At 35.8% G+C, this 17,460-nt stretch overlaps 1 protein-coding gene across 4 annotated transcripts in view; it reads right to left on the bottom strand.

The window, feature by feature from the left end:
* Positions 1 to 5,545: 5,545 nt before the first annotated feature.
* Positions 5,546 to 17,460, bottom strand: part of UBA5 (ubiquitin like modifier activating enzyme 5) — a 19,684-nt gene continuing 7,769 nt past the window's right edge. For all 4 annotated transcript variants that reach the window (XM_023735955.1, XM_023735956.1, XM_023735957.1 and 1 more), the window contains 9 exons: positions 15,683 to 15,792; positions 14,760 to 14,846; positions 12,341 to 12,425; positions 11,297 to 11,401; positions 10,791 to 10,918; positions 7,601 to 7,736; positions 7,253 to 7,328; positions 6,994 to 7,100; positions 5,546 to 6,445 (listed from right to left, as the gene is read on the bottom strand). In XM_023735955.1, the coding sequence (XP_023591723.1) occupies positions 6,362 to 6,445; positions 6,994 to 7,100; positions 7,253 to 7,328; positions 7,601 to 7,736; positions 10,791 to 10,918; positions 11,297 to 11,401; positions 12,341 to 12,425; positions 14,760 to 14,846; positions 15,683 to 15,792 (918 nt within the window). In that variant the 3' untranslated portion in view covers positions 5,546 to 6,361. The remainder of the gene's footprint in view (positions 6,446 to 6,993; positions 7,101 to 7,252; positions 7,329 to 7,600; positions 7,737 to 10,790; positions 10,919 to 11,296; positions 11,402 to 12,340; positions 12,426 to 14,759; positions 14,847 to 15,682; positions 15,793 to 17,460) is intronic.

Here is a 17,460-nt window from a genome sequence, read left to right as displayed (position 1 = left end):
AGCGACTGTGCCACCAGTGTTCCTCTTAAGGGAATATAATGACTTAAAAGAAATTAGGTAGGATCTTATGGAATGAGCATCCCTCTACCTTCTGGGAGAAGTTAAAGAGGGAAAAAAAAGATAAAATATGGCCATAGCATATCTTTCTAGGTTTGCCAGCTGTAAAAGCCACAAAATCATTAAATTCATATAATATACCAGGCACTGATTTTAGAATTAAGCTATTTGAGCTTGAAATTTGATTAGTAGTAGTGTAAGTAATTATATATATATATATGTTTCAAGTTTAAAGTCTTAAAAGGTTGCCTCAGGAAATAATTTGAGTTCGGTACTCTAGAAGAACCCTGAAAAAAAAAAACTAGCTTAAGCATAATATTCTTTGTTCCTACAAAATTTGAATTTGAAAAACATACAGAAAGCAGAAACTTGTAATATTATTCAAAATGACTTTATGGTAAAAATTCACTAGTTATAGTTAGGGACGATTACTCTAAATTATATATTTCAAAAGAAATACAATATTTGGATCTTACTGTACTACCAACTCAAATGTTTTCATGTAGAATGCCTACTTAAAAGATTAAAATGGCTGGGACAAACCTGTGTGTGTGTATATTTTAGCTTCTCAGATAGGAAAATCATGTTCCCAATATGATAGACACCTATTATATATTAATTACTATATTAATATTAGTATATTAATAGGAGCCCTGGTACACAGTGGTTAAAGTGCTCAGCTACTAACCGAAAGGTTGGCAGTTAAAACCCACCAGCCGCTCTGCAGGAGGAGGATGTGGCAGTCTGCATCCATAAGGATCTACAGCCTTGGAAACCCTATGGGGCACTTTTATTCTGTCCTACAGGGTTGCTATGAGTCAGAATCAACTCAACGAGTGGGTTTTGGGGTTTTAGTATATTAATATGAGACACCTTCATAATGAAAAAGGTGGCTTTCAGAAAACTCAATTATAAACATGAATTGGTAGGATCCAAATTATGGTGGTTAATCATCTTTTTTAAAGAGATTTTTAAAAAATGTGATTTGAGGTCAAAGCTTTTCTAATAAATACTTTTAAATGGTTATTACCTTTTGTGTTGGTCATTGCGTTGGTAGGTATACAGGGAGTACTTGCATGAGAAGAAACCTATATGATAAATTTTCCATACCACATAAAAGCATAAGTAGTACCATGAATTCACTTCCCAATAACAATGATGGAGGAATTAAAGCTGAATGTATTGTTTGTTTTACTATAATTTAAAGCCTCTGTGCTCAGGCAGTTTTAGGACTGCTTTTCCATCTTTCACAATGGAAACTGTGTTTACAAATCTTATGAAATATAATGGATTTATTTAGTAATACAGTATGCAGGATGATGATTTTCTCATGCTAAACTACTACCTGTGTTGAACTTTTTAAGAAACCAAGTTCATCTGAGGAAAAACATCAACAGCATGCAAGTTTTCATAGCATGTAGACTGTCAAGGGAACACTCCAGGTAGCAGCAGATAACAGTTACAACAGTTACCGGATTTTGTCTGGTAAAATAATCCAATAAATATTTTTTGATGAAAGATCTTAAACAAAAAAATTACATAAAATTTAGTTCAACATAATACCCCAATAATGATGCAGTGCCATGTTAAGAGCAGATAAAAGGTTTTTAGAAAATGGTAGGTTTTAGATACTAAACCTTATCAAATTATAAAATTTTTAACTAGAAGTAAAACCTTACCAAATTAGTACACTAGAGTTTCCAAGGAAATAGAATTATTTTAGAAAGACTGTATTTTTGAAATTCAAAACATGTCTACTAACTAGGAAAGATAATTTACAGATGAATACAACCAAGTTTTTTAAAAATGGTTAACGACCTACCAACACAACACAAATGTTTCACGAGCAGAACAAGCTATCCCCCCACTTTCCTGATTTCACTGTAAACGTAAGAATCACAAGAATATTCTAGAACCACAAAATGAATAATTGAACATATTTGGTATTTGGGCTTTCCGAGATCTGTTTTTAGAACTTTATTTTACAAGTGGGTAATGTACTTTTAATTTTTTACTAACATTTTTCTCTTAGAGATACAATTTAGATACTCATATCTTAAAGCAAACACTCATTTATCAAAATGACATACAGGTATAACTGTTAGGCTACTTATTGGTATCCAAACCATTAGGAATTTTATTTCAGCCAAGACTCTCTTTCATTGTTTGTACGCAACTCCAAGAACACCAGTTTATCAATTTATGGTTTAGTGGTCACGATCAAGGCAAATGATACTCTTCAGGTGAACAGATACAGGTCAGTCATTGCTGAGCCAATTTAGGCCTATTCTGTTATGCCCACCATTTGGGACAATCCCTTGTGAATAGTTAATTACCTAGGAAATCAAATGTAAATAAAATACTCAAAAGTGAACCTATGTGATGGACATTAATGTGGTTGATTTTAGCCTAAATTTATCAGTTCCTCCTATATGTTCTACAGATGCAATGATTTCTTTTCCTTGGTCAGTGAAGAATTTGTACTTCCTGAAAATACCTTTATCTTTCTGTCCATGAGAACAGCATCCTTTTTATTTGCCCTTGTCTTCTTTGTTTTGAATATATAATTCAGAGGTTTACAAGCTTTTCCAGTGACTACATTTCAGTTTGTACTTCATCAGGAAGCATTTGAGAAGATGTTTTTATTTTATAGGTTAACTATTTTAAATTCATTATTGGTCAAGTTAGTCATGGGCAATTTTCTTGTAGAGAGCAATTCCAAACACAATAAATAGATACTTGCTAGCACTAATGAACACTTTCTGACCTCCTCCCTAATATATGAGGATCACATGATACTTTACTATCCATAATCCTCAGTCAACAGACCACGGGGAATTTCTGGAAAAACAAGGGAATACAGCATTAGACTGGTCCAGAAAAAAGAAGCCAACACATTTTAATGGCTAAGTTTTCAGTAAAATTCTTAGCTGTCTACAATATTCCTTTGAAGTTTTCTTATTAGACTGGAACATGAATTTTAGAATTATTGATTTGGTTGGAAGGGGCCTCAAGCAAGTCATATATGAAAGTCATACTAGAAAAAAAACCTATGCTGTCGAGTCAGTTGTGACTCATAGCGACCCTATAGGACAGAGCAAAACTGCCCCGTAGGGTTTCCAAGAAGCGCCTGGTGGATTCGAAATGCTGTCCTTTTGGTTAGCAGCCGAACTCTTAACCACTACGCCACCAGGGCTTCCATAAAAGTCATATACTTCCCAAAGGTAACAATTCAGTGAAGATAATACATCAATTGATGTTGCCTGTGTAAAAATATTCGCCCGTCAGTTTGTCGTACTGTGGTGGCTAGCATGTTGCTGTGATGCTGGAATCTATGCTGCTGGTGTTTCAAATACCAGCAGGGTCACCGATGCTGGACAGGTTTCAACAGAGTTTACAGACTAAGACTAGGAAGAAGGACCTGGTGGTTTACTTCTGAAAAAAACAGGCCAGTGAAAACCTTATCAATAGCTGCGGAACACTGTATGATATAGTGCTGGAAGATGAGCTCCTCAGGTTGGAAGGCACTCAAAAGATAACTGGGGAAGAGCTGCCTCCTCAATGTAGAGTCAGCCGTAACAATGTGGATCAATAAAGCTTTTGGGACCTTCGTTTGTTGATGCCGCATGACTCAAAACAAGAACAGCTGCAAACATCCATTGACAGTAGGAATGTGGAATATACAAAGTATGAACCTAGTATGACATCGTCAAAAAATGAAATGGAATGTATAAAGATCAATATCCTAGGCATTAGCGAGCTGAAATGGACTGGTATTGGCCATTTTGAATTGGACAATCATGTGGTCTACTACGCCAGAAATGACAAAGAGGAATGGCATGACATTCATTTTCAAAAAGAATATTTCAAGATCTATCCTGAAGTACAATGCAGTCAATGATAGGCATATGGATATTATCCTATACACCTACAAGGAAGACCTGTTAATAAGACTTTTATTCCAATTTACATACCAAGCACTAATGCCAAAGACGAAAAATTGAAGATTTTTACCAACTTCTGCACTCTGAAATTGATCAAACATGCAGTCAAGATATAATGATAATTACTGGTGATTGGAATGCAAAAGTTGGAAACAAAGCAGGATTGGTAGTTGGAAAATATGGCCTTGGTGATAGAAACAACAGTGGAGATCCCATGATAGAATTCTGCAATGACTTCTTCATTACAAAATCTTTTAATAACATAAACAGTGACTATACACGTGGACCTTGCCAGACGGAATACACAGGAATCAAATCAACTACATCTGTGGATAGGGATGAAGAAGCTAAATATCATCAGTCAGAACAAGGCCAGAGGCCGACTGTGGAACAAACCATCAATTGCTCATACGCTAGTTAAGTTGAAGCTGAAGATTATCCAAGCAAGTCCATGAGAGCCAAAACACAACCTTGAGTATATCCCACCTGAATTTAGAGACCATCTCAGGAATACATTTGACGCATTGAATACCAATGACCGAAGACCAGACAGTTTGTGGAATGACATCAAGGCCATCATACATGAAGAAAGCAAGAGGTCATTAAAAAGACAGGAAACAAAAAAAGACCAAAATGGACGTCAGAAGAGACTCTGAAACTTGCTCTTGAATGGAGAGTAGCTAAAGCAAACAAACAAAGAAATATGAAGTAAAAGAGCTGAAAAGAAGATTTCAAAGGGTGGCTCGAGGAGACAAAGGAAAGTATAGTGAAACGTGCAAAGACCTGCAGTTAGAAAATCAAAAGGGAAGAACATGCTCAGCATTTCTCAAGAGAAAAGAACTGAAGAAGAAATTCAAGCCTTGAGTTGTAATATTGAAGGATTCTATGGGCAAAACATTGAACAACACAGGAAGCATCAAAAGAAGATGGAAGGAATACACAGTCACTTTACCAAAAAGAACTGATCAACATTCAACCATTTCTGGAAGTAGCATATGATCAAGAACTGATGGTATTAAAGGAAGAAGTCCAAGCTGCACTGAAGGGAATGGTGAAAAACAAGGGTCTAGGAATTGAGATGTTTCAACAAAGGGATGCAGTGCTGGAGGCGCTGCACTGAAGGGAATGGTGAAAAACAAGGATCTAGGAATTGACAGAAAAACAAGGGTCTAGGAATTGAGAGAATAACAATTGAGATGTTTCAACAAAGGGATGCAGCGCTGGAGGTGCTCACTTGCCTATGTCAAGAAATTTGGAAGACAGCTACCTGGCCAACCAACTGGAAGAGGTCCACATTTGTGCTCATTCCAAAGAAAGGTAATCCAACAGAATGTGGAAATTATCAAACAATATCATCAATGTCACACACAAGTATAATTTTGCTGAAAATCGTTATCATTCAAAAGTGGTTGCAGTACTACATCACCAGAGAACTGCCAGAAATTCAGCTGGATTCAGAAGAAGACATGAAAAGAGGGATATCATTGCTGATGTCAGACAGTTTGGCTGAAACCAGAGAATACCAGAAAGATATTTACCTGTGTTTTATTACTATGCAAAGGTGTTTGATAAGTGCCCAGAGGCACCCCCCCAACACACATTCTGCCAGTAAGCCTCAGCCCACAGGTGCTCAGCTTTCTCACTCCATGGGTCAGCTCCGCGAATAAGCGTCCAGAGACATCCCACTCTGCCAGCAAGCCTCCTGCCCAGAGGCACACTTCACCAGCAAGCCTGCTGCCCAAGGCACTCAGTTTTCTCACTCTGGGGGCTGGGAAGCCTACAGTGCCGTCTCTTGCCAATCTCCTGCTGGTCTGCTGGTTCTGCTGCTGTTCCTCTACCGCAGCTTCTCACCACTGCCTTACTGTCTCTGGTGTTACAGCTCTCTAGGAGGTTCTCAATACAGGAACCTTGGGTCCAAAGGACTCGCTCTGCTCCCATTTCTTCTTCTTGGTGGTGATGAGGTCCTCCCTTTCTGCCTCTAAGGTGCTCATTTTAAGCCTAGCAGAATGTTTTAAAACTGACCAATTGCCTTGGTAGGGCTCCATACAGCTTACTTGCATGGTCCCACCACCACATGGGTGCCATACACTTTGTTTGCCTTATTAGCAAGCTATCCACTCCCCTTGGTGGGCCACAATTACCTTATCTGCATAGTCCTACCCAATCACATGGGTGGGAGTTACAAGACCATGGCGAGAAAGGCCATATAAAAGCGATCCATCGCACTGCCCCTGCCCTAAGTTTTATCAGTTTTAAAACATTTATTTATTTAGCTTCAGAGGAATAGGTTTAAACATAGGAAATAAAATATGTTAGTTCACTATCTATATATTCGGAAATAAAATATGTTAGTTCACTATCTACATATTCTTCATCTTGGCCATGAGGTCTTCCAAGCTTTCACCAGAATCTTCCACAGTTACATCAGGTACAGAATCTTCTTGCTATCAACAGATAAGGGAAATACAGTGAAAAAATAACTACATAAAATTCTTAATGCTTAGGAATATATAATCAGTAAGCTTTAACCATGTTCAACAAATTTCTAAAGTTTATAAAGCAGATTTTTCTTAATAAATATGCCTTCTAATTTTTAGGAGAGACAATCCTTTAACTTTTCCTACAAGTCTTGATTTACAAGGCAGTGATTTCAGTTTTTGTGAGATCTCTACTAAATGGTATCTTTAAATGGTATTGTGGCTAAAACTATCAATACACAAAACTATCTTCATTTAATCAAAATCTATTATACTTAATCCATTAATGAGTGAACAAAACTATTTTGTCTGTTTTCAAACAGTTCAAAATGTGCTGTGTATGTCTCCATATTAACACTGAGTACCTCTCTCTTTCTCACATCTTAATGCCTATAGTGTAAAATATCTAAAGCAGGAAATACTGTATTGGTATTAAAAAATAGGATGAAGATGAAAGAAGAAAATAGGTATTTTCTCTTCTATCATATTTACTTATTTATAGATTTTAGAAATACCTTTCTTGGAATTGTATATGCCACTGTAATTCCTTCAGGTAAGTCAGGGACTGGACCTGAAGAATTTTTCAGTTCCTCTTCTGAAACCTCAGACACCAACTCAATACCTGCAGAATTAAATCTGATCTTATAACAGTTTTTAAGGAACTTAATTTAGTAAGCAATAATTATTCAAAATTTATAAAATATTATAATTACATTCACTGCCATAAAAGATTTTGTTTTATGATGCCATTTCAATTCATAAAAGAATTCCTACCCCACTCATTATCTTCATGTATTATTTTTTCCTCTTCTTGAACAATCTCCTGTTTGGGCAGTGCTGCTACTTTTTTCTGTGGAAATCAAATAGTATCAAAATGTTTTTACTCATTCTTAGTTCTCTGAAGCATTAATCAATAATTCAAATAGCTTTTTATCTTACTAAAATCAAGAAAGGACTTTGAACATATACTTATTTTCATTTTTGAATTATGGTGAATAAATTAAAACTTAAAAAATCTAGAGTCCATTTATCTTATACTCTAAATCTAAATCACTTTCTATTTTTTAAGTTACTGTCCTATGCGGTATGATGCTTCATACATTCTGACAGACTGACATATACCTTATATTCTTCCTGCTGCTTCCTGCAATTCCTGTCATCACACTGAGGATTTGGCTTCATGGACATAGTAGGAAAAAAATCCTGCATTGCATTGTATCCAAGGTAAAAACTGACTGTACCAAAATTTAACAGAAACCTAGAAAAACAAAGCAACAAATAAAACCATAAAAAAGTACTAGAAGAAAGTAACTGAATTTTTAAAAGATGACTTTATAGTAGGTAATGATTCTTATAGCATCCAATGCAAAAACCAAAATTTTTCTATCTTTTTACAGGCCTGGCTCATACTAGATACTTGAATATTTGTTCAATGAATGAAGGAAATAAAAGATTATTTCATCAACTCTAAAACACTTATTTTATGAACCACTAAGAAAGATAAAAATATCACCAATTAACTTGTCAACAACTTTAAGAGACATCCTGACTTTAGAGAGGTTAAAATGTAGGGAAAGTGTATCTTAAGAATTCCTGAAATACGGTACAAAATTTTATTTAAAAAAATATATATATATAAAATTTACAATACAGTGTACAATCTTAAATTTGCAGTTCAATGAATTTTAGCACAAGTCTTCACTCATGTAACCACCACCAGATCAAGATATAGGACTTCCCTAGTATCCCATTTAAAAAAAAAGAAAAAAGCTTCTGTATAGAGCAAAAGTCATGCACAAAAGATGAATGACAAAAGGAAAAATATTTGCAAATGCATGATCTTAGTAAACAAGGACTTATTAATCACTAAGGAAAGACCAAAAACTGAGAAAGGACATGAGCAGACAATTCACAGAAAAATATGTGCTCAACCTCCTCACAATAAATGTTGTTAGGTGCCACTGAGTCAGTTCTGATACACAGTGACCCTATGCACAACAGAAGGAAACTGCACCATCCTCACAATTGTTATGTTTAATCCTATTCTAGCAGCCACTGTGTCAATCCATTCCAGTCATAGTAGACCATACACCTGTCCAATTCAGAATGGCCGATACCAGTCTATTTCTGCTCACTAAAGCCTAGGATATGGAACTTTATGGGTTCCATTTCATTTTTGAAGACTTCCAATTTTCCTAGATTCATACTTTGTACACTTCACAGTCCTATTATTAATGGATGTTTGCAGCTGTTTCTTCTCATTTTTTGAGTCATGCCACATCAGCAAATGAAGGTCCCAAAAGCTTGACTCCATCCATGTCATTAAGGTCGACACTACCTCTGAGGAAGCAGCTCTTCCCCGGTCACATTTTGAGTGCCTTCCAGCCTGAGGGGCTCAACTTCCAGCACTATATTAGACAATGTTCCGCTGCTATTCATAAAGTTTTCAGTGGCTAATTTTTCACAAGTAGACTGCCAGTCCTTCTTCCTAGTTTGTCTTAGTCTGGAAGCTCTGCTGAAACCTGTCCATCATGGGTGACCCTGCTGGTATTTGAAATACTGGTGGCATACTTCCAGCATCACAGCAACACACAAGCGACCACGGTACAACAAACTGACAGATGCGTGGGGCACAATAAATGAGATACTCATTTTCCACCTATGAGACTGACAAAGATGAAAGAGCTTGATAATACCCAATGTTACCAACAGTGTGTTAGAAACGGGTACTTCTACACTGTGGTGGAAATGTACAACCTCTTGCAGGAGAAATCTGGCAATATCTATCAAGATAAATATTGCATGAACTTAGAAATTCCACTCGTAAAAATCTGTACTGTACAAAAATCTAATGTACCAAAACATATGCAATATATTGTCTACAGCATTGTTGATAATAGCAAAAAACTAAGTAGCCTAGGGACCATCAATGGAAGGCTGGTTAAATATGACACATCCTTAATAGAATACTTTGTAGCCATAATGTCTCTTCTTTTTTTGTACCATATTATAAAATGTTTGTTTAGTTAGGGCCTACTTAAGTTTGTATAAACTATTTGCTTATATATGAGATAGTCCCAGACTACTGCCTTCAGTGTTCTTACGTATGCTTTTTAGAATTTCTATGCTGGCAGCTGACACTTTTCACTGATATCAGGGGGCCTCCTTGTAACATGTACCTGTTTGTTCTTATAATATTGAAGTCCTAGGAAACAGTTAACTAAGCTTATTAAAAGTTGTAAAGTGAGAAAAAAATGGCCTGAAGGAGCTTTGCCTTTAATAGGGATTTTCAGTTAGCTCATAAACTCTTTGATGTTAATTTTAGCTGCAAATAAACTTTTTTCCTTCTTTTTAGTTATAGTTTAAATAGGTGTTAGTGCTGGATATGTTTCTGGATAGCACAGGTATTGCCATGGTTAGTGTTTAATCACCTTCAGATTATTCTTCCAATTCACGGCAACCCCATGTGTGCAGAGAGAACTGCTCCACAGAGTTTTCAAGGCTGTGACCTTTTGGAAGCAGACTGCCATGCCTGTCTTCCAAGGTGCCTCACTATGAGTCAGGATCAACTCAACAGCAACTAACACGATTATTTTTAGTAAGAGTTCAATCAAGATAGTGGAAAGCAATTGCTTTTATGTCTACATCTCCACCCTTTGGTCAAACCTGCAGAGATTTAAATCATTTGGTTAATGTTTCATAAATAAATACACCAGTACTGTTGCACCATTTTGACTCAAAGCAACCAAACAGGATAGAGTAGAACTGCCCCACAAGGTTTCCAAGGCCGAAAATTTTTACAGAAGCAGACTGCCACATCTTTCTCCTAGGAGCGGCTAGTGAGTTTAAGCTGCTGACCCTTTGGTTACAGCTGAATGTTTAAGCACTGCACCCACCAGGGCTCCTTATAGGGTCACTATAAGTCGGAATCAACTCAACGACAAAGGGTTTATTGTACCGTTTAACAAGAGCTATTCCAAATGCAGAGAGTAACTGATAATTCCTGTGTGTGTATATAAATTATACGTGTATCTATATATATATTACGTATGTATAATTTATAAATTATAAATGTACATACACAATATATCACATATATATATATACGCATAGTACATATGCATTGATACACGTATACACATAATTTATATATATACAAATTACATATATACATACACACATATATAATATAAATATATAAAAGATAATATGTAAAACTAAATTAAATACTTGGCTGGTAATTTCAGTTTTTGAAATTATTCATGAAATAAATTTATTTATATCAAAAACAGAAAAATCAGCCCTCACTTACTTTAACACGTTTTGTACCAAGATTCCAGCAACTACTCCCATAGTGGTAGGAAGACTAGCTGCACACACACCTTCTCGTTTCAGAGTCTTTTCATCGATATTTGCAGCAACTACAAGTGGTGGAGCACACTACATGAAAAAGAAATAAAAATGCATTTCAAAAGAAGGAGGTAAAATAGTATGAGATGTTCCAAATAATATTCCATCACATTCAAAGTGTGTTTTTCTTTGAATTGTAATATTTTCAATGCCTCTAAGAACTCTAATGAGCAGCCCTGGTAGTGCAGTGGTTAAGCAGTTCGGTTGGCACTTCAAATCCACCAGCTGCTCCCAGGAGAAAGATGCAGCAGTCAGTCCGCTTTCATAAAAATTACAGCCTTGGAAACCCTATAGGGCAGTTTTATCCTGCCCTATGGGGTCGCTGTGAGTCAGAATCAACACGATGGCAACGGGTTAAAAACTCTATACCTAAAAGTGAAAAAAAAACCCAAAATGAATAATGCATACCGCAAAACAAGCAGATTCTCCAGGAATTATGAGCTGTATATGCCCTGAAACTGCATTTTCACTGACTCCAGATTCCATCCATGTTTGTCCAAGTTCATTACAAGCCTTAGTAGAAATAGGTGAAAACACAAAAAGAACATAAAAGATCAAGAAGTAATTTACTACAAATTCTTTTGATGAAAAATTATGGTTTAACTAAATGGACTGCCATGTTTTTAAAAACTTAATTTTCGGAATAAAAGAGGAAAGTTATAAATAATAGAATTCCTTGGCAATTGAAGAGTAAACTGACAGCATTCAAGTAAGCAGTCAATAAATATCTAGTTTAATAGATATAATTTATTAAACTTTTGTCACATTAATGTAGAAATTCATTCTTCTAAAATAATTTCAGCAACAAAAACACCAAAAAATCAAAATGTCATTGGAAAAGTTAAAAACAATAATTCCCAAGAACAAACGTTCAGTTTTATTTTTGAGAAACCAAATTTTTAAGCAATTTATACTTAAAGTGGCAAATGTTAAAACCAATACTGGCCAAGAATAAGACCGTTTTACAAAATATTTATTTATTTAAAAAATTGTATATCAGAAGTATTGTGCTATTTTATAATTTCCTCTAAGGGAGTTCCTGAATTGTGCAAACAGTTAACACTCGGCTGCTAACTGAAAGGTTGGCAATTCAAGTCTATCCACAGGCACCTTGGATGAAAGGCCTGGTGATCTACTTCCAAAAAATCAGCCACTGAAAACCCTATGGAGCACAGCTCTATCTGAGCACGTGGGGTCGCCATGAGTCAGATAGGATCAACAGCAACTGGCTTGGTTTTATTAGCATAAGAGATTAAGATACAATATACTATATGCCATACCAGCAAGGCTAATTTCAAAAGTAGGCTTAGAAAACATTAAAAATAAATAGAACACATTATAAAAAGGCTTAAATTCAGGACTATTTTTAGGATGGGGAGTATATACTGAGAGAATGTACTGGAAAATAGATAAATCCATAAGTATAACATCTGACACAACAGGAATACTCACTGTATTTATTGTCATTCGAGCTTCAAAATTGTCCACACAGCTAAGAACTAGGTCAACAGGCTTTCCCTCTTGTAAACCACCATTACTAGGAAAGAAGAAAAATTTTATTCAAAAAAAAAAAAAACAAAATCAAGACACACAATACATTCTATTTACACTTTATTTATTCAGTCACACATTCTTTCATTAAATGTTTGAAAATAATTATAGTACATATTAAATATTAATAAAGATCTAGTGTTATCTTTAGCATTGAGTAACAATTATAAATACAACATAGATGCTACTGTAGTAGTACTTCTTGTATATGGAGTACAAGGGTGAAAGGAGTTAAAATCTGTTCAAAAAAGTTACTATTTCCCAGATTAGTCCAAAGGACTAATGGACCACAACTACCACAGCCTCCACCAGACTAAGTTCAGTACAACTAGATGGTGCCTGGCTACCACCACTGACTGCTCTGACAGAGATCACAATAGAGGGTCCCAGACAGAGCTGGAGAAAAATGTAGAACAAAATTCTAACTCACAAAAAAAGACGAGACTTACTGGCCTGAGAGACTGGAGAAACCCCAAGAGTATGACCCCCAGACACCCTTTCAGCTCAGTAATGAAGTCACTCCCGAGGTTCACCCTTCAGCCAAAGATTAGACAGGCCCATAAAACAAAGCGAGACTAAAGGGGCACAACAGCCCAGGAACAAGGACTAGGAGGCAGGAGGGGACAGGAAAGCTGGTAATAGGGAACCCAAGTTGAGAAGGGAGAGTGTTGACATGTCATGGGGTTGTTAACCATTGTCATAAAACAGCATACTGTACTAACTATAATGAGAAACTAGTTTGTTCTGTAAACCTTCATCTAAAGTACAGTAAAAAACAAAAAAAAGTTACTATTTCCCTATCACCTTTCACAGACTTTTATCATGCTTCACTACAAAAGTGAATATAATAAAAAAAATCATTGATCCCTCAAAAACTTAAACACAAAATTACCATATGACCCAGCAATTCCATTCCTAGGTATAAACCCACAAGAACTGAAGGCAGGAACACAAACAGATACTTGTTACACCAATGTTCACTGCAGCCAGCACGATTCACAATAGCCAAAAAGTGGAAACAAATGTCCTTCAACAGATGCATGGATGAGCAAAATGTGGTATATACAAACAAGGGAATTTTATTACTCAGCCATAAAGAGAAATGAAGTCCTGATACATGCTACAATGTAGATGAACCCTGAAAACATGCTGAGTAATAAGTCAGTAACAAACGGTAAATATTGTATGATCCCACTTGTATGAGGTATCTCCAATAGGCAAGTATATACACACCAAAGTTTATTAATGGGTACCAGGAGTAGAAGGGGGTGGGTAAAGGGGAAATTACTGCTCAAGAGGCACTGAGTTTCTGTTAAAGGAGATGGAAAAATTGGCAAACTGAAAGTGGTGATGGTTCACATGATGAACATAATTAATCTCACTGAATTGTACATGCAATAAATGTTGAAACCACAAAAATAATTTCTTTTAAAGCTAGCTGAAGGCAATTCATTATTTCTGCCACTCTGCAGAAAACTGGTTTCATACAGAAGTATAATCGAGAACACAGAACTTTCAATTGACAATCCCTTGTTATATCATTATAATTTACAGGGAGTTTTGTTTTGTTTTTTTAATTATTTTATTATTTTTTCCCCATACAAAAATTTATACATACATTGTAATATGACTCTAATTGCTCTCCCCATACTGTGACAGCACACTCCTCCTTTCCCCTCCTGATTCCCCATGTCCATTCAACCAGCTCCTAACCGTCTCTGCCTTCCCATCTCACCTCTGGACAAAAGCTGCCCGTTTAGTCTCTTGTATCTACTTGAGCTAAGAGGCCTACTCCCCACGAGCATCACTTTATGTCCCACAGTCCAGTCCAATCCCTGTGGTAGTTTTTGTTTTTTATTTTATTATTGTTTTTTTTGGACAATATATACTTTTTAATGAACTCCTCATATATAGAAAAAACTACTGGTTTTAGAAACAGAAAAAAATACTTATCAATCTACCAACTCACAAAGAACAAACAAATCTGTCTTGGAAGAAGTACAGCCAGAATGCTGCTTAGAAGCAAGGATGGTGAGACTTTGTCTCACATACTTTGGACATGTTATCAGGAAGGATCAGTCCCTGGAGAAGGACATCATGCTTGGTAAAGTAGAGGGTCAGCGAATAAGAGGAAGACCCTCAACAAGATGAGTTGACACAGTGGCTGCAACAGTGAGCTCAAGCATAGGGTCACCATGAATTGGAAACAACTTGACGGCACCTAACAACAAAAACTCACTGAATTAATCATCAGTAGATCTTCTAATAATTGTTTAACTGAGTTGGACACTGTACAAAAATTCATAAATTAATATTTTACCTTATTCTATCCATGAAATGTTGGAAGTTTTCTACTGTGGTGATATTGTAGTTGTGTACTTCAAAAAGAACATCAGGATTAATGTTCCTAAGAGGGAAAAGGGGAATGATTATAAAAGCTTCTAAGAAGAATGCAATAGGAGAAAGTAGGAAGAAAAAAAAGTTGAAAGAGCCAAAGAACAATTAATCAGTTAAAGAGGGAAATTCAACCTATTCAATGAAAATCCAAAGATGTCTCCTACTTTTGTCCCACTTCAAGGCCTATGTTCAAAAGTGAGTAGTGTGTAGACTGACACAAGGATTACAAAAACATTCCCACTCCAATTTGGGTCCATTTATATGCTGGGAAGTAAGCCTTCACCACATCAGGTAGCTACAGCTCCGCCTGACAGAAGAGCTTTTTCCTTCATTCAATTCAGTGCAAGTACGTTCGGGGACATAAAAAACTTCCCAATGCAGGGGTTGGCCCATGTGCCAAATCTGACTTGCTACCTGTTTTTGCACAGCCTGCAAGCTAAGAATGGTGTTTATGTTTTTAAATGGTTGAAAAACAATTCAAACAAAGAGTAATATTTCATATGTGAAAATTATATGAAATTCAAATTTCAGAGTCCATAAATAGTGTTACTGGAACACAGTCACACTCATTCATTTATGTATTGTCTACAGCTGCTTTCACACTGCAACGGCATGGTTGAATAAGTGACACAGAGACCATATGGCCCACAAATCCTAAAATATTTACTATCTAGCCATATAAAGTTTGCCAACCTATGTTAAAGAGGTAAGAGAATTCTTTATATAATCAAAACCTGAACTTCTATAGAGAAAAATTTAGGTCTATTTATATATTAGGTTAACTCATGCCCAAATATACGAAGTAAGGTTTCACTTACTATGGTCTTTAATTGCTATTCTACTTACCTCAAAGTATGTTCTGCTGCTTGAACTTTACTTAATCCTGCTTGATGAGGTTGGAAGAAAAGTCTATTCATATTGGCAAGTTCCACCTTGTCATAGTCAAAGAGTAGCAACTAAAATGAAAATAGTGGTATTCTGACGAAAAATCTACCAAGAAACAAACTAAAAATAACAGAGTAAACTAGCAAATTTAACAGTGGAAAGGTTTAACAGTTTGATAACTATAATACTAGCTAACTGTAAAACAGTACGTAATATGTATGAACTCATTTAATGCTCATAACATACGAGGTAAATACACAGATATCATTGTTAATCCCCGTTTTAGAAGTCAGGCAACTAAGGCACTTGCCCAAAGGCCACTCAGCTAATATGTAGTGGAAATGAGATTCCAATTCAGGCATTCTCAGTCCCAATGTCTGCACCCTAATTACAATGCTGTGCTGTTCTAAATGATTCATTGAGAAATTAATGTTCATTCAATTTTATTCCAATTTTTAACAATTGTGCCAAAATCCTATCTCATTCCAAGTTTTAAATATTATGCTAAAAGCCAAGAATCCGATAGAAAAATGAAATCTTTAAGTAAGATAAAGACAAATGCTGTAACTTAAAACTATCGTATAACCTGACTCTTTTCAAGTAAGACACCATATAAAGTCATTGCCATGGCTAAAAACATTGTAAATAAAATTATTAACCAATCAGCTGTCGTTTCCTGCTATATACTTAGGACTCTTTCAAACAGCGTTTCCCTCCCTCTCTCTCTTGCACACTCACACACACAATGTTTGCAATGATCAAACGATTCCATTTCTTATCAATAAGAAAAGATTGGACCCAATGATCTCCAAGGTCATTTCATGATCTAACATTCTGTGAATCTGTAATATAATTCCTCAGCACTCTAAATTTAACAACAAAAACAAAAATTAACCCAGCCTATAACATCTAGAAAACGCTCAATATCTATTGCTAGACATAGCAATATCTAACATAACAACTAACTGATCTAACGTAACAATATCTAACTTATGCCCTCTGTAGTAATTTTCTAACCCTACTGGGGTGGGTTCTGGCAATCTGTGCTAAGACTTTCAAGTGATTCTGGTGCATACTCAAATCTGAGAAGCACTGATCTCGATGATCTCTAATAACCCTAGTCAATCAGCCAGGGTACTTAAGTCAGCTATAAGTAATTGTTGGCTGGCCTTTGTACACTTCATGAAAGATATTAAAATTTTAATAAACACTTTTAGTGTAATTTTGGTGTTTTGTCTTTTCTATACTGATAAATGAGTAGCAATTTGAAACCATTTTCTTTTAAGAATTTAGGGCATGTGATAGACCAACATTAAAAAACATTGGTAACCTTTGTGGGAGAATGAACTTTTGCTTTATCTAGATGACAAATTAAAAGGTATATATAATTGTGGAATGATTATCTATTCAACCACTACATATCATGGACATTGGCTTTATAAATCTAAAATTGGTAGACTGAATGCTGTTATAAAAAGGTTATGTCTTCCCACCCATAATCCAAATCAATTCTAGAAAAAAGTTTTAAAAAAATCTAGAGCATTCTCCAGTTCAAATTAAAGAGTAAGAAAAATACATGCTTTCTAGTCTGTCTGGTATAGTCTAGTCTAGAATAAAGAATGTGTTTAATAAAACATGTGTAGACTGGAGAAACCCCGAGAGTATGGCCCCCAGACACCCTTTTAGCTCAGTGGTGAAGTCACTCCCGAGGTTCACCATTCAGCCGGGGATTGGACAGC

This window comes from Trichechus manatus, unplaced genomic scaffold (assembly GCF_000243295.1).
Source record: "Trichechus manatus latirostris isolate Lorelei unplaced genomic scaffold, TriManLat1.0 scaffold00084, whole genome shotgun sequence".
NCBI lineage: Eukaryota > Metazoa > Chordata > Mammalia > Sirenia > Trichechidae > Trichechus > Trichechus manatus.
The sequence above is the reverse complement of the archived record's forward strand: the minus strand, read 5'-3'. Positions and strand labels throughout refer to the sequence as shown.